This window comes from Lepidochelys kempii, chromosome 3 (genome assembly GCF_965140265.1).
Source record: "Lepidochelys kempii isolate rLepKem1 chromosome 3, rLepKem1.hap2, whole genome shotgun sequence".
NCBI lineage: Eukaryota > Metazoa > Chordata > Testudines > Cheloniidae > Lepidochelys > Lepidochelys kempii.
The window spans coordinates 56,015,654-56,043,051 of NC_133258.1; the positions used below are offsets into that span (position 1 = coordinate 56,015,654).

General features: G+C 44.5%; 1 protein-coding gene across 3 annotated transcripts in view; it reads left to right on the plus strand.

Annotated features, from left to right (window-relative positions):
* SMAP1 (small ArfGAP 1) overlaps window positions 1-27,398 on the plus strand; it is a 221,387-nt gene that overhangs the window by 54,405 nt on the left and 139,584 nt on the right. For 2 of the 3 annotated variants that reach the window (XM_073336382.1, XM_073336380.1), the window contains exons 4-5: window positions 243-318; window positions 20,589-20,666. In XM_073336382.1, the coding sequence (XP_073192483.1) occupies window positions 243-318; window positions 20,589-20,666 (154 nt within the window). The remainder of the gene's footprint in view (window positions 1-242; window positions 319-20,588; window positions 20,667-27,398) is intronic. The other variant, XM_073336383.1, reaches the window with a different exon arrangement.

Sequence of the window (27,398 nt, forward strand, 5' to 3'; positions counted from 1 at the left end):
AGCAGTAAGTAGCTGTGACTGAATTTTTACTATTGATAAGTTCATTGAAAGTAGTTGACCATGTTCATTAATAACCAAAGCCGTTCAGGTTTTGTTCTCTCACCTTAAAATAAAATTGCAAAAATGAAATGTTGGAGAATTAGAATCTAATGTCATTCTTTTAGTTTGAATATTCTTAATTAACCAGATTTTAGATTAATTTTCTTCCTCTCACTGTGTTTTCCTTAACTGCCTGTTTTCAGAGCTGTAGAATTTTTCATCAGGGATAAATATGAAAAGAAGAAGTACTATGACAGAAATGCAATCAGTGTCACCAGCGTAAGTATGCAATACTTCCAATAATTCAGATAGTATTCTTTGTATTGAAGCTTTAAATTACCCTTGGAGAAATTTGAAATAGTCTACCTAAGTACTTATCAGAGGAGGTACTGTATGTAGGAATATTAAATAGATGGTAAAGACATGAACATATAATAGTAAACATTCCTTTGGTCCAGAGCCATACAAGACTGATCTTCATTATCTGTGTAAAAAAACCGATGGACAGACAACTTCCCTACCCAAAAAACCTAGAGGTGAACAATTTGTGTGTGAGATAATTATAATATAGTTAAGGTTGTGTTTCAGAGTTTAGTTCTAAGAAACTTTAAAGCTTTATTTTGTAGAAAAAATTATTGAAGTGGCAAAAACCAAAACACAGAGTATGGACTTGGAGCAGTACTTTTCTTGGTGGTTTGATGAAAAATGAATTGACATTGAGAGAATAATAACTTAAAAATCACTACCTTTGGAAACACCTCCCTTCATGCCTCCACTCCCCCCTAGTAGTCTCACTTTTCTTTGAAGGATAAAATACATGAGGCGAAATAGATCTTGTCCTATAGCCCTGTAGTCTTCAGTTGGGAAACAGGAGACCAGGAGTTCAAATCTTAACTCCTAAGTGCAGTTTAAATTCTAGTGCCATTCTCCTTGTTGACTACAGTCATGAACCTCAACCTAGAAGACAGTTATGGGACAGCTGCTGAAGACTTAGATTTTGAAATAAATTAGCAGAAAAATTATCCAAGGTCATTGCAGGCACAGAACCCAAGTCTCTAACATGACAGTCCTGTCTCATCCATTGCACCACACTGCCTTCCAGAGTGATTAAACTACTCTCTTAGCACCATAGAATATCAGGGTTGGAAGGGACCTCAGGAGGCCATCTAATCCAACCCCCTCCTCAAAGCAGGACCAAATCCCCAATATTTGCCCCAGATCCCTAAATGGCCCCCTCAACGATTGAACTCACAAACCTAAATTTAGCAGGCCAATGCTCAAACCACTGAGCTATCTCACCCCTATCCTGTTTCTAACTACTATAAACCAAACTCCCCTCCACCCCCTCCCCCGAGCCAAGGTTAAAATCCAACCATGCTGATTACCAAGTATGTCGAGTGGCTGGTCTTCAAAGGGACTAACAATTACTTCTGTAGCTCATATAGTGTAGACCTAGGCTAGAGATATGAAGGCCAAAGGGAGGATGTGATTCACACAGTTAAAAGACCATTTTAAAACAAGATTTATGCTTAACATTCCCGAAGAAGATGGCAAAGTAGTTTCCCAAATGCATGGAATGTGAGAGTCAGATGAGCTGCTCTTTTAAAATTGCTATAAAAGCATATGAGGTCACTAGTAAGATTTATTTATTTATTTATTCTTGTGTTAGAGTGCAAGTTTGAAATTGGGGTATCTATTGGAGATGGAAGTGAAAACCTTATGAAGTTGGAGTGTGTTATCAACAGTGCTATAGGCAATACGAAGGCGGAAAACATATACATTCCTTTCTCCCATAACTTATTTCCATATTCTTAAGGTTTTAGGTAGATGGGGTTTGTCCTGCTGTAACCTTTTGGGATAGAAGTTGGGAAAAAGTTACCACATTCCAGGACACTGGGAAGTCCTACCACCTTCTGTGATAGTTGTCATATTCTCTGATCACTTGATCTGGTCCTTCAGTCCCATCTGTCAGTTTCTGGTCAGTGTTTCTCCAGGTTGAGCCCATTTAAGTTTTCTCTGCATTTCTCCATAACAGATTACTTGTTATCAAATTGGCTTTTAATACATTAATTCTTTGGGTTTTAGGTGACTGTATGTTGCACGTGCAGGCTTGAGTTACCCAACATATGTACTTTCCTTGCTGGGTGTGCCGTTCCTGGTCCATATCATTTTATGTCATCCTGGCCTGGGTCTTCCCAGAAAGTTTTTTTTTTTTTGTTACAGATGTGTGATTTTTTTACCTCATAACTTCCAGCACAATATGTTACCTTTATGTTACCTAATGTCACATCATTTTAAGCAGATCAGCAATTCTGTGTAAAAAAAGAATTGGCAAAACCATGCTTTTGCCGACAAGGCCTTGGCCTAAAGTGTCGGCTCATCTATACTCATTCACTATGTGTAACTAAAAATCATTAAAATATAACTAACAAAGCTTTTAATTTTATCATTTAGCAGTCCTTAATTATTCTATTCCAGTGTTAAAAGTCAGTATACGTTATCCTCTTCATCTGTTTGAGGAGGGGTGTTTGGAGAGCATGCTATGATTCTTTAATGTCAAAATTTCTTAACTTTAAAAATAGCTTTTCATTCAAAGTCCAGGTTTGTTTGTAAATTATTACAAAAAATTTCACTAGAAGTTTGAATACATTTTGAGTGTGTCAATTTTAGAGCCTTGATATTTAGTTGCTTTTAATAGTAACTCCTACAGTACTAAATAGTTTAAGTTTAAAATCATAGGATACCGTTGAATAACAGATTTAAGGCATGGATGTAATGGATTTCTACAATGATCTATGTTATGGAGAGGTCCTAGTATTTTCTGTAGTTAAGGTAAAAAACAATCCTTCCATTATCAGCACAATTTTTGCCCACCTCCACTCTTTCAAAATAAAAAGCAATTAGATAATATCTTTGTGACAAGGAGTGTGTCTTGTTTGTGAGGTACCTAGCACGCTTTTTGGGTACTGTCTTAATTCAGGAACCAGTCTACCACAAAAAAGACGTTTTCACGTTTATGGGATAGCTGGTGTGAAAGGACAAACCTCAAAAAAAAAAAGTCTTTCAGATGTGGTCACTTTATTGTACTCATGCAGTTAGTCAACCTCTAATCAGTACCTTCTCTGAAAAATGGGAGCCTCTCGATATCTAGCCAAGTTATATTTATTAGGATTTAAAGACTTGCTATAATTATCAGTAAATGCTGGATCAGATGATAATGATATGGGACTGAAAACTGTTTAGGCGCTTCTGTGGCATTTAATAAACGTTGACATATTTGTTCTCACAGTATACTTGTGAGATAGAGAAGTACTATTGTCATTTTCAAATGAGGAACTGAAGCACAAGAAGCAAAGCAACTTCTTCCTAAGGTCACACACAAGGTATATGTCGGAGTTCAGAGTAGCACCCTGATCTCCTGAATCCTAGTCCTTTGCCTTCACTAAAACACCACACTTATTCCTGATTTTGGGAGAAAACTCTATTAACTTAATGGAGTTACACTTGTGCAAAACAGGTCATTGACACTGTGCACCCTGGGGGGGTGAGATGCAGAAGTATGGGTATACTTAGACTGTAACCTCTTTGGGGCAGGGACAGGCTCAGGGTCTAACTGATCACAATACATGGGGTTGGGAAGATTGGTCCGTAATGAAGAGGACATGTCACCGGTACAAAGTAATTTGGATCCCTTGGTAAGCTGTGCGCAGGCAAACAATATTCATTTTAAGATAGCTAAATGGGAACATATACATCTAAGAACAAATGTATGTCACATTTCCAGGATGGGGAAATCTGAAATAGAAATTCGGGGTCAGGCAAACTTAAGTCCTCAGTTCACAAAGTTTTGGATACCTTAATGGGCACCTGGCAAAACATTATGACAAGAAAATTCACTTTTTACCTTCACATTTCCCTTGTCACCAGATTCTGAAGTTGCTTTCAAAACTGAGTGATATGCATCCAGAATTGGAAGTCAAGGTTTGAAGCTGGTTTACTTTCTGGAAAGGTGACTTTCCAACTCCAGGCGAGTTTTCAGATCTTCAGCAAGTTTCACTCTATTATAGTGGTTGTGTCAGTTTCTCTGTCTCTTTGTGTGAGAAGGTCATGTATCAAAGTACTGGAAAGCAGTAGGTTTTTAAATAATTTTTATTGTACCAATGAATGGACCGGTTAGTGGTGGTCACAGATGGTATGGCAGCAGCAAAGCCATCTGTTGTACTCAGGGCCACAAGTGGAAAGCTGTTGCAGCTTCCCCAGAATATATAAATTTGGAATACATAAATCTGTTCTACCTTCTTGATTTAGATTAATTTAATTTACAGAGCCATGGAATATGGATAATCCTATGGTTATTTTAAATTTTTGTTGTAAAATGTGGTCATTGTTTTGACACTTGATCTAGAGGAGTTATAGGGAGTGTACAGCTGCTGAAGATTTATTTTCTACAGATTGCATCTATTATAGAGATGGTATTTCCTGTGGTAATATAGTAACTAGCTTTAATTTGTAAGCCTGACTTTAACACCACAACTCCTCTGACTTCTGCAAACTAAACTAGTCTACATGAAATTTATCATATGAGATTACCTGCCACATGAAATTCTTTAGCACAGATAATGGGTTTTCCTTTGAGTATTTGTCTGCGTGCGTGCTAGTAGTTATTTTTTGTGTGAGTTCAGAAATTTCTGGATTGTGGTGTTCATTGGAGTGGCATGTTCATGGTCCTTATGACAACTTATCTGAAGATATGTAATGAGGTGCAGCTCCAACTGCTCTCTGGTTCCTTTGTTTCAAAAATCTGATTATTCTAAGACTTGGAAATAATGAAGGGCAGGTTCTGAGGATACATACAGACAAAACTTCTAGAAGAACCATTTTCCATGGTAAATAGCTGTTCTCAGAGTATAAGTGTGTGATAGTATGCCATTTCCTTAGCAATAAGTAATGAAGGGAAACATCGCAGATCCTTACGAGCAGGAAAAGAGAAAATGAAATGTAGTCAGCAGCCCATTACAAAATGGCTACTTTAGGGTTGCAGTTACTTGTGTCTGCCAAATTCTAAAGGGCCAGGCCAGAAAGGCATGATCAGAAAAGAGTCTTTTAAAAGTAAGCAAACCTGTGTTGTGGAGTTGCTTCTGGGAAGGGACTATTTTGGTCTTGTGACTTAAGGTAAGAAAGCATTGTATCCATTTTTACCTTTCACTCTAAAGGCAACTTCCAATGCACTAGGTTCCTTGTAATTTAAAGCAGATGTTTTTTATGTGAACCTACTGTGACGTCTTATGATTATTTTGGTTTTAGTATAAAGGTAAAGTTGATAGCGTGAACAGGTATTTAATTTCTCATTTGAGAAATAATTTCTGAAAACCAAAGTATTGAAGATACTATTTCACTGGGTTTCAATTTGTTTACATAATGGACTGCTTATTAAAATTATTGTGAACCTGTCAATCTCAATCTCACTCCTTTGTAGCAGCCACAGTATAGTGGTTGTTGCAAGGGATGTGGAATTGTTAATATTAGTCTATGAATATTGATGTGTAATGATTGTATGAACATTGTGTGTGACCTATTCAAGTCAGGTAAAGTTACTATATGACGATGGTGGATTATTAGAATTTACTATGTGACTATTGATCTAACTCAGTGGTTCTCAACCTATTTATCATTGTGTTACCTGGGCTGCAGGTTGAGAACCACAGTGCGCTCTCCCCTCCTCCCAAGACCCCTATGCCTAGCGCCTCCTGCCCAGAGACTCCTCCACAGAGTGGGGCCAGGAGTGGAGCCCTGGGCGGGTGGCAGGGACCCCGCTGTGCAGGGCCACACTGGGCAGCCCGGATCCCGCCACACTGGGCAGCCGGGAGCCCGGACCCGGCCGCGTGGCCTGGTGGCCTTTAGCACATAACTGGGCCACAGCTGTGTGCTAATTGGGCAGCGTGCGGGCCATGAGTTGAGAACCACTGATCTAATTTAACAGGGAGCTGAAAGAGAAAACAGAAAAGCAACACAATAGAGCTAAGTAATCTTAGCACATTTGAAAAAGTGGTCAAGCTGTTAACTTCAAGGACCTTCGTCTATATTAAGTTGCAAGCTTTTTTGCGAGAGGTAGGAGCCTGGAGATCAGAAGGGCATTTAAATAGTTACAAAAGCCTTCTCTTGAGATTACGAGTAGTGGGGAGCACTTGCCAGAAACTTTCTAGGGCGGGGTGGGCAAACTTTTTGGCCCGAGGGCCACATCTTGGTGGAGAAATTGCTTGCAGGGCTGGGGTTGGGCTGCAGAGGTGGAGTGTGGTGTGCTGGAAGGGGCTCAGGGCAAGGGGTTGGAGCAGAGGAGGGGTGTGGGGTATATGAGGGGGATTAAGGTGCAGAAGGGGTGCGGGGTGCAGGAGGGGGCTCAGGGCAGGAAGTTGGGGTGCAGGGTACGGCGGGGGCTCACATGGGGAGTTAGGGTGCAGGAGGGATGTGGAGTGTGGCAGGGGGCTCAGAGCAGGTAGTTGGGGTGTGGCAGGGGGCTCAGGACAGGGAGTTGGGGTGTGGGGTGCAGGAGGGGTTCAGGCTCTGGCCCGGCGCCGCTTACCTAGAGCAGCTCTGGGGTGGCAGCGGTGCGCGCCAGGGCAGGCTGCCTGCCTGCCCCTGCCCCGTGCTGCGCCATGCCACTCGTGTCCTTGCGTGGCATGTGGGGGTGGGGTGCAGAGGGCTCCGAGTGTTTCCCTTGCCTGTGGGTACCTCCCTGAAGCTCCCATTGGCTGTGGTAACCCGTTCCTGGCCAATGGGAGCTTTGGGGGGAGTACCCACAGGCAAGAGCAGCGTGCGGAGCTCTCTGCCCTCCCAGCCCCAGGGGCTGCAGGGACGTGGTTTAGCCACTTCCCAGAGTGGTGCAGAGCCCGCGGCAGTTGCAATCCCATGGGCCAGATCCAATGCCCCAAGGGGCTGGATCCGGCCCGCGGGCCGTAGTTTGCCCACCCCAGTTCTAGGGTGACAGGCTGACACAGAGGCTGCTGAGAGAGTCTAAAGAAGTTGGAGGCCCCCAGATCCAGGGAATGGTAATCCTTAGGGAAAAGCTAGGTATGCTTGCAGTTTTATTTATTATTGTTTTAAGGCCTCTTACATGCTTTTGTTCTATCTCAATAAAACAGCAGTTGCTCTTGGAGGGAACATGCCTCCAGGCTCTGACCCTAAATCAAACCTACTGAGGTACTCTTGGTTAGAACCAGTTTGTGCAACCCAGGGCCTGATCTGAGAATGGGATAATCTTGTGATTCCACCTGGAGCTAGATGACAGCTAGAGGTCTGAATCCTGGGAATGGTGTACTCCACGAAATCAGAAAGGGTCCAGTAACTCTAACTATGACACTTTTTTTTAATGTAAAAGTTTAAGGATGCGTTAAGGAGACAAACATTTTAATGCAGTGATTCCTTGGTTTTAACTCCATGTGTTTTATTTCCTTTCACTGGCTGTAGGACTTCACTTTCATTAGCACTAAGCCTCTCCTTATTGCCTGGAGTCTTCCATTACTGAAACTTCTCAGTCATTTTACAGTTAGGCTGTATCTTGTGTGTTTGCTACCCATCTGGTTCGTGTCTGTCAGGAGCCCGGGTTCTAGGCGCTCAGGCCTAGTGGTCAGATTGGGAGTCATGCCTAGTGGTTGGAGTCTGGATGTGAGAGCCAGGGGTTGACATGGCCAGAACCAGGAAGCAGAGCTGAAGGTCAGAACTGGAGTCAAAGTCTGAATGCCAGAGCCAAGGTTTGGCAGACAGAGAGAGCTGGAGTCAGGAATCAGAGCTGAGGGTTGGAACTGGATTACCAGAAGTCAGGAAAGGAAGAAGCATGGCTGGTTCTGAGGCAGTAGCAAAGCTGGGACAGGTTGAGGACAAGGTTGGGTGCAGGCAGGATCTGGACAGGAGTTGTGGAGGAATGGAGAAGGAGCAGGGCTTGGCAAGATGCAAGCACAGGGAGGATGAATGTCCGTGGGTATGTTCGTTGAGTAGCCAAGGAGCTGCTGCTGAGCTTAAGAACTGGCCTGCTAACTTCTTCAACCAGTCGTGTAGGGCAATCCATCAGGCACCTAGCGGCTCATTAGGGTATCAGGAATACTGAGCAGGCGCAGCTGCAGGACCTTAAGTCCTGACAATGTCATCCCCAAATTTGATCATGACAGAAGTTGCACTGAAGAAACACCTGACCTTTTTTAAAAATAAAACAAACCACAGACACACAAACACAAAGAACCAAAACAACTTAACTGTACAAGGCCCCAAACACACACAAGTATATTTGGGGGGTGGGGAGGGGGAATTGTAACATTCAAAAGGGAGCTGTTTGAAGACCTACTAAACTTTTTCTAGGAGGGTAGGATCACCACATTTAATTTGTACATGCTTTACTCTTGTGATGGAAACAGCTCTCTAGATCAGACTTGGTATTTCTTTGTTCAGAGATCCATTAATGGATTTAATTAAAGTGTCAACATAAATAGTATTCAAAAAGTTTTCCAATAGGTGAGACCTCATTATTAAACAAATACTACAGTATGATCCTAGTTGTAGGTCTATTACCAATATACTATTTAGATAAGAGTGAAAACTGAGTGATTCTGGAAACATGGTACTGTGGTTCTGTGTATGTCTCCCACTACTTCTCAGATAAAATTTGCTCAGTTTCCAAGTAAAGCTGTATTTAACTCCCTGACCTGTAAAATCAATCTGGAATTTGAAAGTCAACTGTATTCTCCCAGACTGGTATGTTGTTACCAATAATGAGGTTTCTGCCTTTGTTGTGCAACCCCAGCTTTCAGTGATGGAAATGAGAGCAGAACTTGTTGCTGCAGCTGGAATTTAGATGTGGAGGTGTCAGAATAGAGTTCATCTTCCTGCAATAGCTGTATTGGCACTGGAATGCTGACAGCAGTTAAAAAATTTAAAAGAATTTCAGTAAACTAAGCAGATAAGTCTCTGAATCCTCACAGAACTTATTTGTTAAGAGGGTACCAGATTAGCATTTTAAATATAAACTCCAGTTCTTCTTTGAGTGCTTGCTCGTGTAGATTCCAGTTAGGTGTGTGCATGCAGCATGCACAGTTGCCGGAAAGTTTTTCCCCTAGCAGCACCTGTCTGGTCAGCTGTTGAGCCCCCTCGAGTGGCGCCTCCACGGCAGTGAATATATGACCCTGCTGACCTGGCACCTCCTCAGTTCCTTCTTACAGCCAGTGATGGTCGTTGGAACTATGGTGACTTGCTATTGCAAATGCTCCTTGTTTCTCCTAGTAGTTGTATCATTGTAGTTTTGTAGTCTGGTACTGTTAAGAGTTGTTAGTTTATAGTGTTAGTGTAGGAGTGGGGGGGTTCTCCGCATCCCAATTTTCCAGTTCCCTTTGGGGCTCAGGGCATGCTTCGATCCTAAGGTTTTAAACCCTGCAGCCAAACATACCGTGTGCAAAATCTGTAAAGGGTTTTGTCTTAGGGAGAACAAGGAGCGAGACTTTCTCCTGAAGCAGCTCCTGATGGAGGCAGCTCTTCGTCCCCAGCCAGCTTCGGCATGGCAGGATCCGGCACTGAGCTCCTCCATATGGAGTGCTTTGATCTCCATATGTGAAGCTGTGCTGAGGAAGGACTCTGGGCATAGAGACCCTTGGCACTGGTGCTCCCTGGCACTGAGGCCAGCGGAGGTGGCGCAGCACCACTCCCATTCACCAGTACCACAGAAGCGGCACTGCAAACAGGACGGGCCGATCTCCTGTGCCAAGGACAGCCTCCTCGGAAAGCACCACCAGTGTGCGTTCTGGGGAGGAGCACCCGGCGCCGACAGCCCGGGAGACAGCACTGTTGACTTTGGCCCTGCAAGGGGGGGCTGTCAAGTCTGGTGCTCATGGACTCCCTGGGCCACGTGGTGGAGGACATCCAGTTGCTATCCACCCCAAACATCTTCGAGGCCGCAAGGGACTTAATCGCCCCATGATGGTGCCATGTCCCTGGCTGGTTGGGAGAAGGCTCTGGTACTGCAACGTGCTACACTGTCTCAAAGCAAGCCCACGATGTTGATGCAATCAACTGCAACGCCACGGTACCAGTCCCCAGCAGGGACCAAGTGGCACAGCTCTGATTCTCAGCACTGCTCTCCATCGCGGCACCAGTCCCTAGTGAGGCACAGGTCCCACTCCCAGCATCATGTGTTGCAACACTACTCGACCTCTTGTGGGTGCTCCCGGTCGCAGCACTGCTTCCCAGCACCAATCACAGGTGCAGCTCCGATGGGCACTGCCTTTACATTCCAGGTCTTTGTCTTCGGAGACAGAGTCCTGGTACTCCAGGCGTAGCCAACCCAGATCAGACCATAGGTGTCTGGATGTGGCTGCAGGGCCCTGGCAAGTGCCTGTGCAATGGCCGTTCTGGACCCTGTGGGCATACCCACCTCTCCAAGGACTTCTACTTGGAGGTGTGAGAGCCACAGGTACCTGCGGCATTAATGAGTTACCCCGCTGCTCGGGGTTCTGAAGTGACTCCAGTGCACTCCACCCTGCCACCATCTGAGCCTGCTCCCACCACCAGCGTGGACCCTGGGGTGGTCAGTGGGGAACGAAAGGCTGTGCAGGATGTCCCCGGGGACCCAGAGGGCCACGAAGATCCTGTAACTCCTCTGGCATCATTGTTATCCTCCTCGGATGAAGTGGTTGCAGGGACCTCTGCTTCGGGACCATCCCCCATAGATAGCCGCACCCACCAGGACCTGCTGCGAAGAGTAGTGCGCAACATGGGCCTGCTGGCTGAGGAGGTTGTAGAGCCAGAGGAACCAATGGTGGACATCCTGGCCCTGGAAGGTCCATCGAGGGTGGTTCTGCCCCTCATCAAAACTATATAGGCCAACACAAAGACCCTGTGGCAGACCCTTGCCTCCATTCCTCCAACTGAAAAGGGAGTTGAGAGGAAGCATTTCGTTCCCTCTAAGGGGTACAAATATTTTTACACATACCCCCAGCCCTGCTCGTTGGTGGCAGCCATGGTAAACAAGCACAATAGACAGGGGCAGCAGGGTCCTACCTCCAAATCCAAGGAATGTAACAGCTGGACCTTTTCTGCCGCAAGGTCTACTTGACCTGGGGTCTTCAACTCAGGATTGCCAACCGAATGGCAATCCTGAGCAGATACAACTTCAATTCCTGGAACTCAAGGCTAAAGTTCTAGGAGCTAGTACCTGCAGAGTCTGAGGAGGAGTTCAGGGCAGTTGTTGAAGAGGGCAAGGCAGTGGTACGGACCTGTTTACAGGCCTCACTGGATGCTGAAGACTTGGCGGCATGCACTTGTCCTCCAAGATTACCATGAGGCAAAGCTCATGGCTCCAGGCCTCGGGGCTCCCACCCGAGGTGCAACATATTCTGCAGGACCTGCCATTTGATGGAGCCGACCTGTGTGCATAGCCTTAAAGATTCCAGGGCTATACTGAAATTCCTGGGGGTGCATGCCACAGCCTATACAGAGCCCCTGTCCTTCACGTCCTAGGTACGATTTCTCTAGCAGGCATGGCAGGAACGGCAGGCATAAGCCTTCCCAGCCCCCATCCAACCAGGGCCAGTAGAGTGCTACTTCAGGTCTAAGCAGGCCTTTCGAAGGTGCGCCTGGGGATGACGTACCAGCTGATGGACCAGATCTTCATCCCTGTTTCCTGAACCATCTATCCCACTTCTACTGTGTTTGGTCACAAATAACATCAGACCGCTGGGTCCTTCGCAGGGTAGAGTGGGATATTCTCTCCAGTTCTGTGCGCCCCCATCCCTCTTCAGGGACCCTTCTCACGAGCATCTCCTCATGTAGGAGATCCAAATGCTCCTTGCCACAGGGGCAGTGGAGGAGGTTCCTAAAGAGCAAAGGATTCTACTCCTGTTGTTTCATAATCCCCAGGGCAAAGGGTGTGTGTGTGTGTGTGTGTGTGTCAGTCAGACCCATCCTCAATCTGCAAGGCCTCAATAGCTTCATGAAAAAGCTGAAGTTTCACATGGTCTCCCTGAACAGTTATCCCTTCTCTAGATCCAGGAGACTGGTATGTCGCCCTCGACATCAAGGATGCGTACTTCCACATATCGATACAACCCGTCCACAGATGCTTCCTCAGGTTTGTGGTCTGTCACAAACATTACCAATTTATGGCCTTCCCATTCGGCCTGTTCGTGGCCCCCCGAGTGTTCACCAAGTGCATATTGGTTGTAGCTGCCTTCCTCTGTAGGAGGCAGGTACAGGTGCATTCTTACCTCGACAACTGGCTGCTCCAGGGACCAAGTGGATGCACAGGTCAATTTCGTGAGATCCACCTTTGACAGGCTGGGTCTTCTCCTCAATGAGAGCAAGTCAACCCTGGTACCAACTCAAAGATAGTTTATTGGGCCAGTGCTGGACTCGAACTGGGCTGGGGCTTTTCTGCCGGAGGCTCACTTCCAAGCAATAATGGACATCATACAAGGACTCAGATGGTGCCCTATCACCACAGCAAGGGTCTGTATTAGGCTACTCGGTCACATGGCGTCTTGAACCTGTGTGATACAGCATGCCAGGATGTGACTCAGGCTTGGCTCGCATCAGCCTAGCCAAGTCAGTCACTCTGGACTCGGTGCTCACGCCTCCTGGTACAGGTCCTCAAGTCCCTCTGCTGGTGGCTCAACCCACAAATGGTGTGCAAGGAAGTCACCTTCCACAAGCCTCCAGTCCTCTCTGTCCCTGGTAACGGATGCTTCGGCGCTGGGTTGGGGGCATGCACCTGGGAAACCTTCAGACACAGGGCTTATGGTCCCAAGGCAAACTTCCGCTCCACATCAACATCAAGAAGCTGAGAGCGATCTGAGAAGCATGCCAAACTTTCCAAGCTCATCTGCAGGAACAGTGTGTGGGAGTCATGATGGACAACACAACTGCAATATTTTACATAAACAAGCAGGGTGGAGCCCATTCCTCACCCCTGTGTCGGGGAAGCCCTCCAGCTATGGGAGTTCTACATTGCCCACTCCATTCACCTAGAAGCGTCTTACCTCAAAGGTTCCCAGAAAGAGGTGGCAGACTACCTGAGTAGATCCTTCCACAACCACAAGTGGTCCATCTGCCCAGACGTGATACACAGTATTTTCTAGAGCTCCCCAAATAGACCTCTCTGCCACGCGAAGCAACAAGAAGTGCTGGTGATTCTGCTCTTTGTGGAATCACAGCCGGGGCCTCCCCTGGATGGATCATCTGCTATGCGCATTTCCCCCATTCTCATTCATGCTCAAAGTCCTCAGAGACAAGGTGATGGTCATACTGGTGGCATTGGCTTGACCTCGTCACCAATAGTACACCACACTGCTGGAGCTGTTGGTGGAGGCCCCAATCGCATTGCCCCTAGTCCTGGACCTGATTACCGAGGATCATGGTGGCCTTCACCAGCCTGACCTCCAGTCCCTTCACCTCATGGCTTGGAAGCTTCATGGCTAAACCCCATGGAACTCATGTGCTCCGAGCAGGTTAGGGAGATCTCATTTGGTAGCAGGAAGCCCTCCACCAGGGCCACCTATCTGCCCAAGTGGAAAAGATTCACAATCTGGTGCGCTCAGAGCAACCCCCCCCTTCCCCCCGATGCAGGTGCCCATACTGCTTATCCAGGAATACCTGCTTCATTTGATCACCAGGGTCTGGCAGCATCATCGATCAAGGTGCACTTGGCAGCTATCTCTGCATTCCATCTGGAAGTGGCCGCACACTCCGTCTTTGCCAGCCCTTTCCTCAAGGGCCTGGGATGACTGTACCTGTAGATTAGACAGCTGATCCCAGTGTGGGACATCAACCTGGTCCTTTCCAAACTGATGGGACCCCCATTTGAACCTCTGGTGACTTGTTCTATATCTGTTATGGAAAACGTAGCATATTGCTGTATCCCCTTGAAAAAGATTCCATGTGCTTCTTATAAGGTGGTCTTCCTAGTCGCCATTACTTTGGCGAGGAGGGTTTCAGCGTTGAAGGCCCTTGCCTCCGATCCTCCTTATGTGGTTTTCTTCAAGGACAAGGTATAGCTTAGGCCTCACCCAGCCTTTCTTCCAGAGGTTGTTCCCAATTCCACTCCAACCAGGACATTTTTTCTCCTTGTCCTTTACCCTTAAGCCTCATGCGAGTAGCCAGGAACAGAGGCTTCACACACCATACATTCAATGGTTGCTAGCCTTTTTACATCGAGAGCACAAAGGTGTTTTGTAAGTCGAACCTGCTGTTCGTGGCAGTGGCAAATCGGATAAAAGGGCTCTTGGTCTCATCTCAGAGGATTTCATCGTGGATCACGTCCTGCATCCAGATGTGCTATGAGCTAGCTAAAGTCCCTGCTCTGGCACTAATGGTGCATTCCAGAAGGCCCAAGGTCCCGATAAAAGAAATCTGCAGGGCAGCGATATGGTCCTCGGTTCATGCCTTCATTTCTCATTACGCCATTACCCAGCATGCCAGAGATGATGCAGCTTTCGGTAGAGCTGTGCTTCTGTCAGTGATTCCATAACTCTGATCCCACCTCCAGAATAGGGCTTGGGAGTCACCTAACTGGAATCAACATGAGCAAGCACTTGAAGAAAAAAACATTTACTCACCTTCTCATAACTGTTCTTCGAGATGTAGCAAGAAGGAACTGAGGAGGCGCTGGGTTGGCAGGGTCATATATTCACCAGCATGGAGGCACCACTCTAGGGACCTCCACAGCCGACCCGACGGGTGCTGCTGGTGGAAGAACTTTCCAACGATTGTGCCCACAGTGCACACACATCTAACTGTAATGGACATGAGAAACATATCTCGAAGAACAACAGGAGAAGGTGAGTAACTGTTTTTTAAAGATTGCAAGCATTTTGGGTCTACTGTTCTGGGTGTGTGGCACATAGTGCAGTAGAGACCTAATTGGGATTCTAGCCATTACTGCCAAGCAAATAATATATTTTTAGTAGTGCAAAGGTGCATTTAATTTTCTTACTACTGAATATCTGAAAAGCCTGAACTAATTAATCATTCAGCTAAAGAAGTCTAATTGCAGAATATAATTAACTAGAAACCAGTTAAAATTTAACGGGATTTACTTGTGTTCTAAGTTCAGAAAATCTCTTCTCTGTAGATTAACTGTGCATATATAAAATGGCCACTAGAGGGCACTCTTGTTTGGTTCAACTCCTAACTCCACCTTAGGTGGTTAAAGCATTTTTCGTAGACTTTTTTCTGTGGTCTTATGCAGTCCATTTATGGTTTGATGATAAATGTTTAAAAGATATGTTTATGGATTACTTGGTGTATGAATTACCTGGTTAACACTCGATATCAGAAGAGTTAAATAAAAGGTTGTGATATTTCTGATGTTGCTGGGTTCTTTCTTAGCATTGTTTTTTCAAAATAACAAATAAAAAAAATATAGTATGTGCTTTGAAAACAATGGAAGAAACTAGTTGTAAGCCGCTAATAAAAGCTTTTGTCATAGTTCCTTTATATGCCCATGTTTATAGCTGTTTGTTTAGAAACAGCCATTTGTATGGCTATACTTTGCTCTCATTTAGTCCACCTGGGATCATCACTAGGTCAGTATAATGTCAATTTAAAACTCAAGTAGAATCCTACAAGGTATTGTAGAAACTTTCTTTATTTATTTTTTAATTAAAATAAAAGATTAGAATCTTTCATTTCTGTAATGAAATTTTAAAATTCCAGCATATTTTATTTGAATGAAAATTATTAAGTTCAAGGTTTATTGCAGAGATCTTGGCAAAACTGTAAAAGGAGTGTAGGTACCATAAATTTTATTATACACTTTTCACGTGAGAGGTATACCTATTTAATCTGTAATTGCACGGTAGAACAACTGTGCAGTACTGTAGTTTCAATTCAAAGCAATCAGTTTGTCCTGGTTATTAGATTATATTTCCAGCTAGAGAGAAAAATGAAAACCGTCACAAAGAAAGAAACTGAAATATAGTGTGCTCTACTACATTCACTCTTATTCCTATACATTTGGATCTTTTAGTACACCAAGAAACCTTTGTTATAAGGGTAGATGAGCGTAAAATCTTAATTTCATGGAATTTTCTTTAGATGCAAAAATGTTTTGGGTAATTTTTTTTAAAGTTCCTTACTATAATGTCCTGTGCAGAATATCTGATACTCCAGTAAGATCCAAAAAGAACAACAAATCTTGCAAATGGAGATTGAAAAGGAAGAGCTAATGAGGGTGGGAAGAGGAGGCTTGAATTGCTGAAAGTGAACTGATCCTAGTTAGACCATTCACAAATCCTTGAAAACATTTACAGTGGAAATCTGACAGATGATGTTGTCTGAAATATGACTGGGGAGGTCTATAAATAGCTCCCAAACTGAAGGCCCTTCCTTGATGTAATCCTGATAAAATTTGAAGACAGTAAGAAAGAGGATCCAACTGATCTCAATTGCCTTTTTTTTGAGAAATGTTGGAAGAATAAGTACTTAATTAGCTTTGTAATTTTTAAAAATTTAAGGAAGCATCAGTTATTCTTGATACTGATGGCCAATGTGTGCTTCATGGATTCCGTAACAATATCATTAGTAATCCACAAGTTTCTCAGAATAGTCATATCTACCCACCTGCTGGTATCACTGTCTCCTCTGGGATAAACATAAATCACTCAACCCTTGCCAAACAAGGCTGCATCTGGCTGTTTCTAAAGCTCCTATCACCATAATATCTAGGTATTAGTTTGCCAGTCCTCAAAGAGCTGAACATACTAGTGGTATCTCAGCCTATGACTTAAGAGTATCCCCTGAAGATTTCAAATATACATTGAATAATAATGGTAGTGAATGAAAACCCAACAGTACCTTACAAGGAAGGTGTGGTGACAGCCCACTGCCTCACTCCACCTTTTGAGAGATTTCCTTCAGTGAATAAGCTTGAAACCACTGAAAAATAGTTGCGCACACACAGGGATTGCAGACTAGTCACCAGCACCTCAAGATCAACAGGTGGATTAAAAACAGGATTAATAAATGTGCAGGTTTGGACTCTGGAAAGCCTGGAGCTCTCTGGATGCAAGAGGGTTGCCAAATCCAGAGTGCTGTGGTGTTGTGGGGACAGGAGAGTAGGAAGTAGTAGGGGAGGGAAAGGACCAGGAATGCCATGGAGACTTCCCATTGAGAGTTTCTGTGGCTAGGTTGGATCTGGGACCATTTAGTGTTCTGCCATGCTAATTCCCTGTAGTAAGAGCTCCTTATGTTAGGTTGATCAGCTAGACCAGTGGTCTCCAACCTTTTTATGCCCAAGATTACTTTTTAAATCTAAGGGCAACCCAGGATCCTCCCCCCACCCATCCCCCAAAGCTCCGCCCCGCTCACTCCATCTCCCCTCCCCCCATCACTTGCTCTCCCCCACCCTCACTCACTTTCACCGGGTTGGGGCCAAGGGGTTCACAGTGTGGGAGGGGGATCTGGGCTGACCCTGAGGCAGGGGGTTGGGGTGCAGGAGGCAGTGAGGGGTTCAAGCTCTAGGAGGGAGTTTGGGTGCAGGAGCGGGCTCCAGGCTGGGGCAGAGTGTTGGAGTGCAGCAAGGCTAAGGCAGGCTTCCTGCCTACCCCGGCCTCACACCACTCCCAGGAAGGGCCAATGTGCCCCTGTGGTGGGGTGTCACATGGCTCTGGAAGCACTGCCCCCACAGCTCTCCCTGCCAATGGGAACTGCGGGGCTGGTGCTTGCAGGCAGGAGCAGTGCATGGGGGGGAGACCCCTGCGCTGGTTGCTTCCAGGAGCGGTGTGAGGCTGGGGTAGGCAGGGAGTCAACTGGTTGGTGACCACTGAGCTAGACTGACAGGCCTAGAGAGAAACCAGACTGAAAGATAAATCATCTTAAACTGTCATTTGCAAAGCACATCTTAAACTTCCTTTGTTAGGAAGAGTGTTGGTCCCCAAGATGTTAACACTGAAAGATGGACAGGACTATAGGCATTTCAAGGACTGGTGGGGCTTTGCATTATGAAGTCAGCTTCACTAAGAGTGGACCTAGGATATATACATTGGCCTTTTGTGCATCTTACAGGGTCACAGGTACATACTGTATGTGGCTGGCTTGACCTAGGAGTTAAAATATATTGGGCATTCCTCTCCTGCTTGGATACAGCAAATGTAGTGTCAGACAGCCAAATCTTGCCAAAGAATGAAGAAACAAGGTCACAATGGACAACTGTTGAATCAGCTGTAGGCAAACTAGAATCAAAATGTTTGATTCCAAGTGCATTGTAATATACTTCAGTTTAAAATTGTTATGCCAATTATGTAGGCACAGTACTTGTATGTTTGGCCTTTTGTGGACTTTCTGATACCTTTGTTTTGACAGATGGTATGCAAATGAGGAAACAAACTTGTGAAGCAAGTGGGCTAATGCTGCAATGTATGTTTATTTTATAGATTATGATGGCCTCAAAAAGTCATTGATCTCTATTGCATTATTTGAATGTGTGATATTGCCTGGCCAATAGTCATCATTTGTTTAATAGACTTTCAGATGTAGAAAACTCCTATTTTGCGATTAAAAAAGGGGAAAAAAAAAACAACCCTAACCCACGTTCTGCATCTGCATCTGACAGATGTGTGAGGGAACTAAAAACAATTTATGTCTAGGAACCAGAAAGCATAGCTGAAATGAAATTTTAAATTATTTTAGTAAATTATGGGGGGACTTACACATCAGACTAAACACTTGACTATCTGGGTTTTAAATAGTCTGTAGTTTGGTAAAAGATTTGGTAACTAAACAATGCTCAAATAAGGCTGAGTGAATAATCCCCCTCTCTTCATTTTATAAATTAATGTGGTAAAGTCCAAAATGCTGGATATATCACTGTTTCCATAGCAACAGAAAGTTGTAAGCATAAGATTAAATTTACTGCATGATCATGGGGAGTCTCTCAGGTACCTCTTACGATAACATTAGTAGATTCTATAACAAACTAAAATCAGAAAAATACTGACTAAGTCACTTTTTTGTATAAATGTATCACTTCTAGAAGTTTAACCCAGTGTGAAATTTCTTCTTGAAACTACTGAACACAGTGTTAAACAAAACCCCTTTTCTGGAACATCATGCACCAACCTTCAGAGCAAAAGCACGTTTCCAGGGCCTTTATATATACAGATAGTGAATATTCAAAGCATGCATAAATTAACTACAACAATACTCATGGGATCTTCTATAACAAACATGCAAAACTAAAGATGTAACAAGGGGTTTCTCTGTAGTTTTCAGCTAGATTGTAAGAAGCTGTGTCAAAGATTACTTAATGCAAAAAAAAAAAGTGCCATCTAAATATTAGAGACACAGGGTGGGTGAGGTAATAACTTTTATTGGACCGATTTCTGTTGGTGAAAGACAAGCTTCTGACCTTACACAGAGCTCTTCTTTCCCATGCCTGAAGAAGAGCTCTGTGTAAGCTTGAAAGCTTGTCTCTCTCACCAACAGAAGTTGGTTCAGAAAAAGATATTACCTCACCGATCTTTTCCCTCTATTAACTTGGGATCAACAACACTGCATATCTAAATAATCAGGGTTTATTTTGACAGTACGTACAGACCTGTACTCATAGCTCAATTTATTTTTAAATTTTCCATGTGGATACTAATGATGATATTGGGAAATACAGAGTTGTCAGTTTTATAGCTCTGAAGATTTACTGCACATTTAGTAAACCTATTTCAGTTGCATTTTTCTGTAAAGGGAATAGAAGGATAATGCTTCTATTAAAGTGATCAAGTACACACAAAGAAATGGATTAGGAAGATGTATGAAAATGCTTTTAGACGAATCCCATTTTCATGTGTAAGTCGCCTCTCTGGTGTATATAACGGTCTCATAATATCTTTGGTAATTCTGGAAGTACAGTGCTGGTAATAGTGGTCGTGCACACTGTTAGAAAGGAAAATAAATATATATATAATTGCTTTGTAATAGGTCTGGCAACCGACTGCTAGGATGCTGCTTTGTAGAAACTCACAGCTTTTTATGTTTAGCATGTTCTTAAATAGAGAACAGTTCATTAGAACTTTTAATTAAATGTATAACTTTCAGAGTTATTTTGCTGTATTCTTTAAATAAATATTCTGTTACAGTGAACAAGAACAAAAGCACTCCCCTCTTGCTCCCCCATGGGACAGCATGCCTTCATGCTTCAAGACATTAATATTTCAACAGTCACATTGGATAAAATTGAACATTGGATGAAACCTAATTATTTTTCTCATTCCTGTGATGTGATCTTATCCAGGTTCATTTTCTTATATTTATATTCTAGTGAATTTCATTATAAATCATTCAGTTCCCTGACAAACCTCTCTTCCTTTAGAAATAGCATTAGTAAAATTCAAAAGACCAAAATGCAAATGCTTTGTCTTGCCTGCCTTGTTTTTCTATATTGTATGATTTTTTTTTCTCCCCAAAGTGCTTCTGTATCTTGGGGAAAAATATGAAATCATATGTTCCTTTGCTCTTTCTATAGTCTGTTAATTCTGATAATCTGCCATGGTTCCTTTCTCATCCCTTTCATCTGCTTTGTACAGATGTCCTCCTCTGATGCTGTTCTGCCTTTGGCACCTTCTCCTTCTCTGCAAGCTGCTGCCGAGAAGAGCAAATTGGAGGTATCTCTTTTCTAGTGTAATTTTTTGTCAGCCTACATATTATAATACAGTGCACAGATTTGTACATTTGATTTTATCCATAATGTAGAGTAGCTTTCTCGGGATTTAGCAGAGTGTTTAATTGTCTTTGTTAAAAGGAACTCAGACATTTTAAAACAAGCCGCAGGCTTTTCTACACCCTGTTTCCCTGATCACATACGTAAAAAGAGCTAGTGCCTCTAGCTGTATGATTTTTCCTCTCTATATAATTATTTTGATTATTATTAGCATGTTCAAACTCTTACTGTTGTCCTACAAAGCCATGTAAAGATACCTTCACACCACTAGCAAAGAGGCATGAGTTTATCCCTTTTTCTTAAAGCATTACTTTGATTAGGCAACAAGCCTCTGCCCTCCAGTAAAACAAGATTTCTAAGATTGCTTTAGAAATCTCCCCTGAAAGGGCACTGCTATTCCAGCCAAGCCATCTAGCAGGTCTGCCTTTTTTAAAACTAATTTCAAGGGAAATAAAAGCCCATAAATACAGACCCATTTGGTGGAATTTTCACTAATTTAAATTTTGTCATTCTTTTGAATTTTCTTCCAGTTGTGGACAGTGTATAGATATTGAAAAAAATCATAACCTCCTAAAACATTGTTCAACATTTAGAACACTGACACTGTACACAAATATAGGTGGTATATAAGGCATCCGCACTAATGCATGGGACTGTTGTGGTAGAACCTGTATTCCTCTTTGAGTAGTGTCCTTATGGGTACTTCCCCCCACCCCCCTTCCGAACTGGGTTTCAGGAAGTGTTTCTGTTGCAAAGCATCTATCCCAGTGACTAACGGACATTCTTACTGCGTTTGCTGTCTGGGAGAGAACCACATCCCACACAAGTGTGGTTTATGCCAGCAATTGAAACCCAGATCCAGAAAGGAGAGAGAACTGGGACTCAAGCTTCTCCTAATGGAAGCACTCCTCCAACCGCCCACAGAGTCACTCCAAGACTCTGGGTGGTGGGAATTCTCACTGCAACCCTCTATATCTAAGGGAGGTGAGCTGAAGAAGTCATCCATGAGCCAGTCTCACAAGGTTTCTAAGAAAAGGGCTGTGAATTCCCACAGCAAGCCGTGACCGAGCTGAAAACGTTCTCCAGTTCACTTGGAATCATGGGTACCGATGGCACCAAAGCTGTCTAAATCAGGTACCCAGAGCTCACGTTACCGCCCTGATAGAATATTATGGGCTGCCTAAGGACCCAGTGGGCACAAGCAAAGACTCATCGGTATTGAGTGCGAGAAAAATAGAGAATCCACACTGGGGAAGGCTCCTTTGGTGCAGGCATTGACAGTTTTTCCATCTTGGCATGCCAGGCACTGGTGGACTGCACAGTAAGTAGACATTGCCAACTCCTTTGTTGCAGATGTCTCAGCTCTGCCAACTGCTACCAGAACAGATGACTGTGGCATTGCCGGACTTCTGGTACGTGACAGATCTTTCGGTGTCTGCATTCGACTCACCTCTACCTGGTAATGAATCCACTCAGAGACCCAGACTTGTCAGTGACCTCATGCCATGCCCCCCCATTTTTGAGTGATGAGTCACAATGAGCAAGACGACAGTCTCCTGTCACTCTTCTCATTCACCCTATGGTACCCATTTCCCAAATGGGCCTCAGCTGTACCGCCCCTCTGGCACCCAGCCTCCTTGGTAGGGGCAGCCTTCTGGGTCCTTCCCATGCTCTGTGGCCTTACTGGGACCCTTGGCAAGCCCATAAACACTGTGCCTCCCATGGTTCTGGCTCGGCCTATTCAGGCCTGATGAGACACCCTCCTTCGGCTGCTGCATTGAGGGTCGTTCAAGCCCCCTGAACACTGAGAGGAGGGAGATTACCCTCCAGACCAACTTCTCATCTTCATCAACAGATAAGAAAGTGATGCCCCCTCTTCCATTGTTGGCAGACGCCTTTAAGCTTTTCCAGGAGGTAGCTCAAAGAGTGGCAGATGCATTAAAACTATCATTACAGGAGGTGACAGAGGCACACCATAAACTACTGGACATTCTATGCATCTCTACTTTGTTCCGAGTAGCCCTTCCTATTAACCAAACTCATATGGCAGACCCTGGCATCAGTACCACCAACATGCTAACAGGCTGATTAAAAAAAAAAAAAATTACGTACCAGCAAAAGAGATTTTTTTCTTCTTCTTCCACCTGCCCCCTAATTCAATGATTATGGATGCAGAAAACTCAAGAGGCTGTCAGCATCACCTGAAATCCACCCCCTATGACTGGGACTAGCAGCCGAGAAAAATATACTTATTAGCCACTCTACAGTTCCATATCGCAAACGATCAAGTCCTAATGGCAAAATATGATTACATCAGCTACTTAAAACTCAATTCCTTTTTTGAGCAGCTCCCAGAATCTCACAAGGACCAATTCAAAGCTAAGGCCAACTAGTGGCAAAGATGTCACTCCAGTCTGCATTTGACGCAGCTGACAATGGCATGTTCCATCATCGCTGCCATCATGATGAGACGAGTCTCTTGGCTGTATTTATCCAGTTTCTCCAAAGAGGTGCAAACAACTGTGGAGGACCTTCCCTTTGAAGGCAGAAAATTCTTTATGGAAAAGGCGTACTTTTTCCTCCTCACTTTAAAAGACTTCAGGGTTACTCTTCAGTCTCTCAGAATCTACACAACTGGGCAGAAGAGAGAGTATAGTTCTCAGCCTTCGTTCAGGCTCTGGTTGTCACAATATTCATCCCGACACTCTTCAGAACCCCAAAGAAAAGTTCAGGTTCTCTAAACGGAAACTATCAGGTCCTTATCCTACTTCTTCACAGCCATCCACCTCAAAACGACAATTTCAAAGGGTTGGTCCAGGTGCCATTAGACCATTCTCTTCAATACCATCCAATGTTAGCATCCATAGGGATGAGAGGGGATTTCTGTCTCACCCCATTCCGCTGCACCTGGGAACGGGTAACCTCTGACAAATGGGTACTGGATATTATTTGAGATGAATACTCCATCCATTTCACCCCCTTCCCCCACCCCAGTGTCCTTCCCCATTCCACTTCAGGGACCCTTCTTATGAGACCCTAGTCTATCTCTTCTTGTAATATCTCCTCACCGCAGGAACCATAGAACCAGTGCCCCCTACATCTAAGAGGCAAAGGCTTTTACTCTCACTGCTTCCCGATACCCAAGAAAAAGGGACGTTGGAGATCCATACTAGACCTCAGAGGGCTCAACAAATTTAAGGCTCAGAAGTTCAAGATGGTCACTTTGGGAATGATTATTCCAGTGTTAGAAAGAGGAGACTGGTTTTCAGCCCTTGACCTTAAAGATGATTGTTTCCACATTTCGATCATACCATGTCACAGAAGATGCCTCAGATTCATACTAGGCCAGGACCACTACCAATACAGAGTACTCCCTTTTGGCCTCTCATTGGCCCCCAGAGTATTCTCCAAGGTCATCTCTATGATTGCGGCCCAGCTATGCTCTCTGGGCATTATGATCTACCCTTTCCTGGATGATTGTCTCATCAGGGCACATTGCTTCTTCGAAGGCCCAGCGAGTTACCCATACCACTCTGGATTTGTTCAGGAATCTGGGCCTACAAATAAACACACACAAATCAACAATTAATACTGGTACAGTAACTAGAATTCATAGGAGCCAACCTCGACTCCGTATGAGCAAGAGCACTCCTCCCAAAACACAGATTCCTCAGTCTCTCCATGCTTATGGAGACCTTGCAATCCAGCCCTCAAATACTGGCCATACACTCCCTTCAGCTCCTGGGGCACATGGCCGTAGGCACATAGGTGATAGTTCATGCCAAACTTTGCATGAGATGCCTCCAATCATCATGGGTCAGTTTGGTTTATAGGCTGAACAAAGGCAACACAGACAAACTGCTGTCGTTGCCCACCACAATCAAACACATCTCTCATACAATAGGGCGCACATCTTAATAATCTTACAGTGCAGGGCAAATGGGCTCCATCTGAGATGTGCCTTCACATCAATCTATCAGAATTCAGAGCGGTCAGGAATTCATGTGCTCATTTCCTTCCACTGATCAGAGATGTACACACACAGGTCATGATGGACAATATAGTGTGCAAGTATTACATTTATCCATGGAGGCGCCAGATTGACCTCCCTTTGTGCGGAAGCACTAATGCTATGGAACTGGTGCATTTCCCACAATGTTGCAGTATCAGCGGCCTGCCTACCAGGAGTACACAACACGACAGCAGACAGTCTCAGCAGCAAATTCCCACACTATCACGAATGGGAGATAGACTCAGTGATGCTCCACGACATATTCTGACAATGGGGGACACTGATGAGCGGCTTGTTTGCAACTTACCAGAACAAGAAACGTCTACGGTACTGCTCCACAGCGGGCATTGGGGGACACTCCTCCTCCTCCTCCCATGGGACAAGGACCTTCTTTATGCCTTCTCCCATTTCCTCTGTTGCTGAAAGACCTGCTGAAAATAAAGAGAGAAAGCAAATATCATACTAATCGCTCCCACCTGGCCCAGAGAGACATAGTACCCTTAACTGTCTCAACTGGTGCTGTGTCCACAGGAGACTCTTGCAACCACTCCTTATTTCCTCTTGCAGAATGAGAGATGCACTCTTCATCCCAGCCTGCGGATACTATGGCTCAAAGCCTGGCCCCTTCATGGTTCCAACACATAGAGACGACATGCTCTGAAGAGGTATCAGAAGTATTATTACATAGCAGGAAAGTGGTTATCCATTGTACTTACCGACAGAAGTGGACCAGATTTCAGATCTGGTGCAAGTCCAAAAAAGTCACCCTGGATACGGCCACTCTACCCTGTAGTCCTAGACTATTTGCTGAATCTCAAGAAATCGGGACTCTGTTAGCTTGCTAAAAGTACAGTTAGCTGCGATAGCGACCTTCCACCAGCAGGTAGAAGGGTACTCAGTTTTTCTCCACCTAACTATGGAAGAGGCAGGAAGGATGGGGAGACAGCTGCCCTGATGGCGCATCCTCCCTTTACAGTTTTCTTCCCTGGCAAATTTCAGAGTGGTAGCCGTGTTAGTCTGTATCAGCAGAAAGAACAAAGAGTACTTGTGGCACCTTAGAGACTAACAAATTTATTTGAGCATAAGCTTTTGTGAGCTACAGCTCACTTCATCGGATGCATTTAGTGGAAAATACAGTGGGGAGATTTATATACACAGAGAACATGAAACAATGGGTGTTATCATACACACTGTAAGGAGAGTAATCACTTAAGATGAGCTAATACCAGCAGGAGAACGGGGGACGGGAGGAAAGAAAACCTTTTGTAGTGATAATCAAGGTGGGCCAATTCCAGCAGTTGACAACATCTGAGGAACAGGATGTGGGGAGGGAATAAACATGGGGAAATAGTTTTACTTTGTATAATGACCCATCCACTCCCAGTCTTTATTCAAGCCTAAGTTAATTGTATCCAGTTTGCAAATTCCAAAATTCAGCAGTCTCTCGGAGTCTGTTTTTTGAAGTCTTTTTGTTGAATTGCCACTTTTAGGTCTGTAATGGAGTGACCAGAGGGATTGAAGTGTTCTCCGACTGGTTTATGAATGTTATAATTCTTGACATATGATTTGTCCATTTATTCTTTTACGTAGAGACTGTCCAGTTTGCCCAATATACATGGCAGAGGGGCATTGCTGGCACATGATGGCATATATCACATTGGTAGATGTGCAGGTGAACGAGCCTCTGATAGTGTGGCTGATGTGATTAGGCCCTATGATGGTGTCCCCTGAATAGATATGTGGACACAGTTGGCAATGGGTTTTGTTGCAAGGATAGGTTCCTGGGTTAGTGGTTCTGTTGTGTGGTATGTGGTTGCTGGTGAGTATTTGCTTCAGGTTGGGGGGCTGTCTGTAAGCAAGGACTGGCCTGTCTCCCAAGATCAGTGAGAGTGATCCTTGATGATGCGTTGGGGAGGTTTTAGTTGGGGGCTGAAGGTGATGGCTAGTGGTGTTCGGTTATTTTCTTTGTTGGGCCTGTCCTGTAGTAGGTGACTTCTGGGTACTCTTCTGGCTCTGTCAGTCTGTTTCTTCACTTCAGCAGGTGGGTTTGGTAGTTGTAAGAATGCTTGATAGAGATCTTGTAGGTGTTTGTCTCTGTCTGAGGAGTTGGAGCAAATGCGGTTGTATCGTAGAGCTTGGCTGTAGACAATGGATCGTGTGGTGTGATCTGGGTGAAAGCTGGAGGCGTGTAGGTAGGAATAGCGGTCAGTAGGTTTCTGGTATAGGGTGGTGTTTATGTGGCCATTGCTTATTAGCACCGTAGTGTCCAGGAAGTGGATCTCTTGTGTGGACTGGTCCAGGCTGAGGTTGATGGTGGGATGGAAATTGTTGAAACCATGGTGGAATTCCTCAAGTGCTTCTTTCCCATGGGTCCAGATGATGATGATGTCATCAATATAGCACAAATAGAGTAGGGGCATTAGGGGACGAGAGCTGATGAAGCGTTGTTCTAAGTCAGCCATAAAAATGTTGGCATACTGTGGGGCCATGCGGGTACCCATAGCAGTGCCGCTGGTTTGAAAGTCTACATTGTCCCCAAATGTGAAATAGTTGTGGGTGAGGACAAAGTCAGAAAGTTCAGCCACCAGGTTTGCCGTGACATTATCAGGGATACTGTTCCTGATGGCTTGTAGTCCATCTTTGTGTGGAATGTTGTGTAGAGGG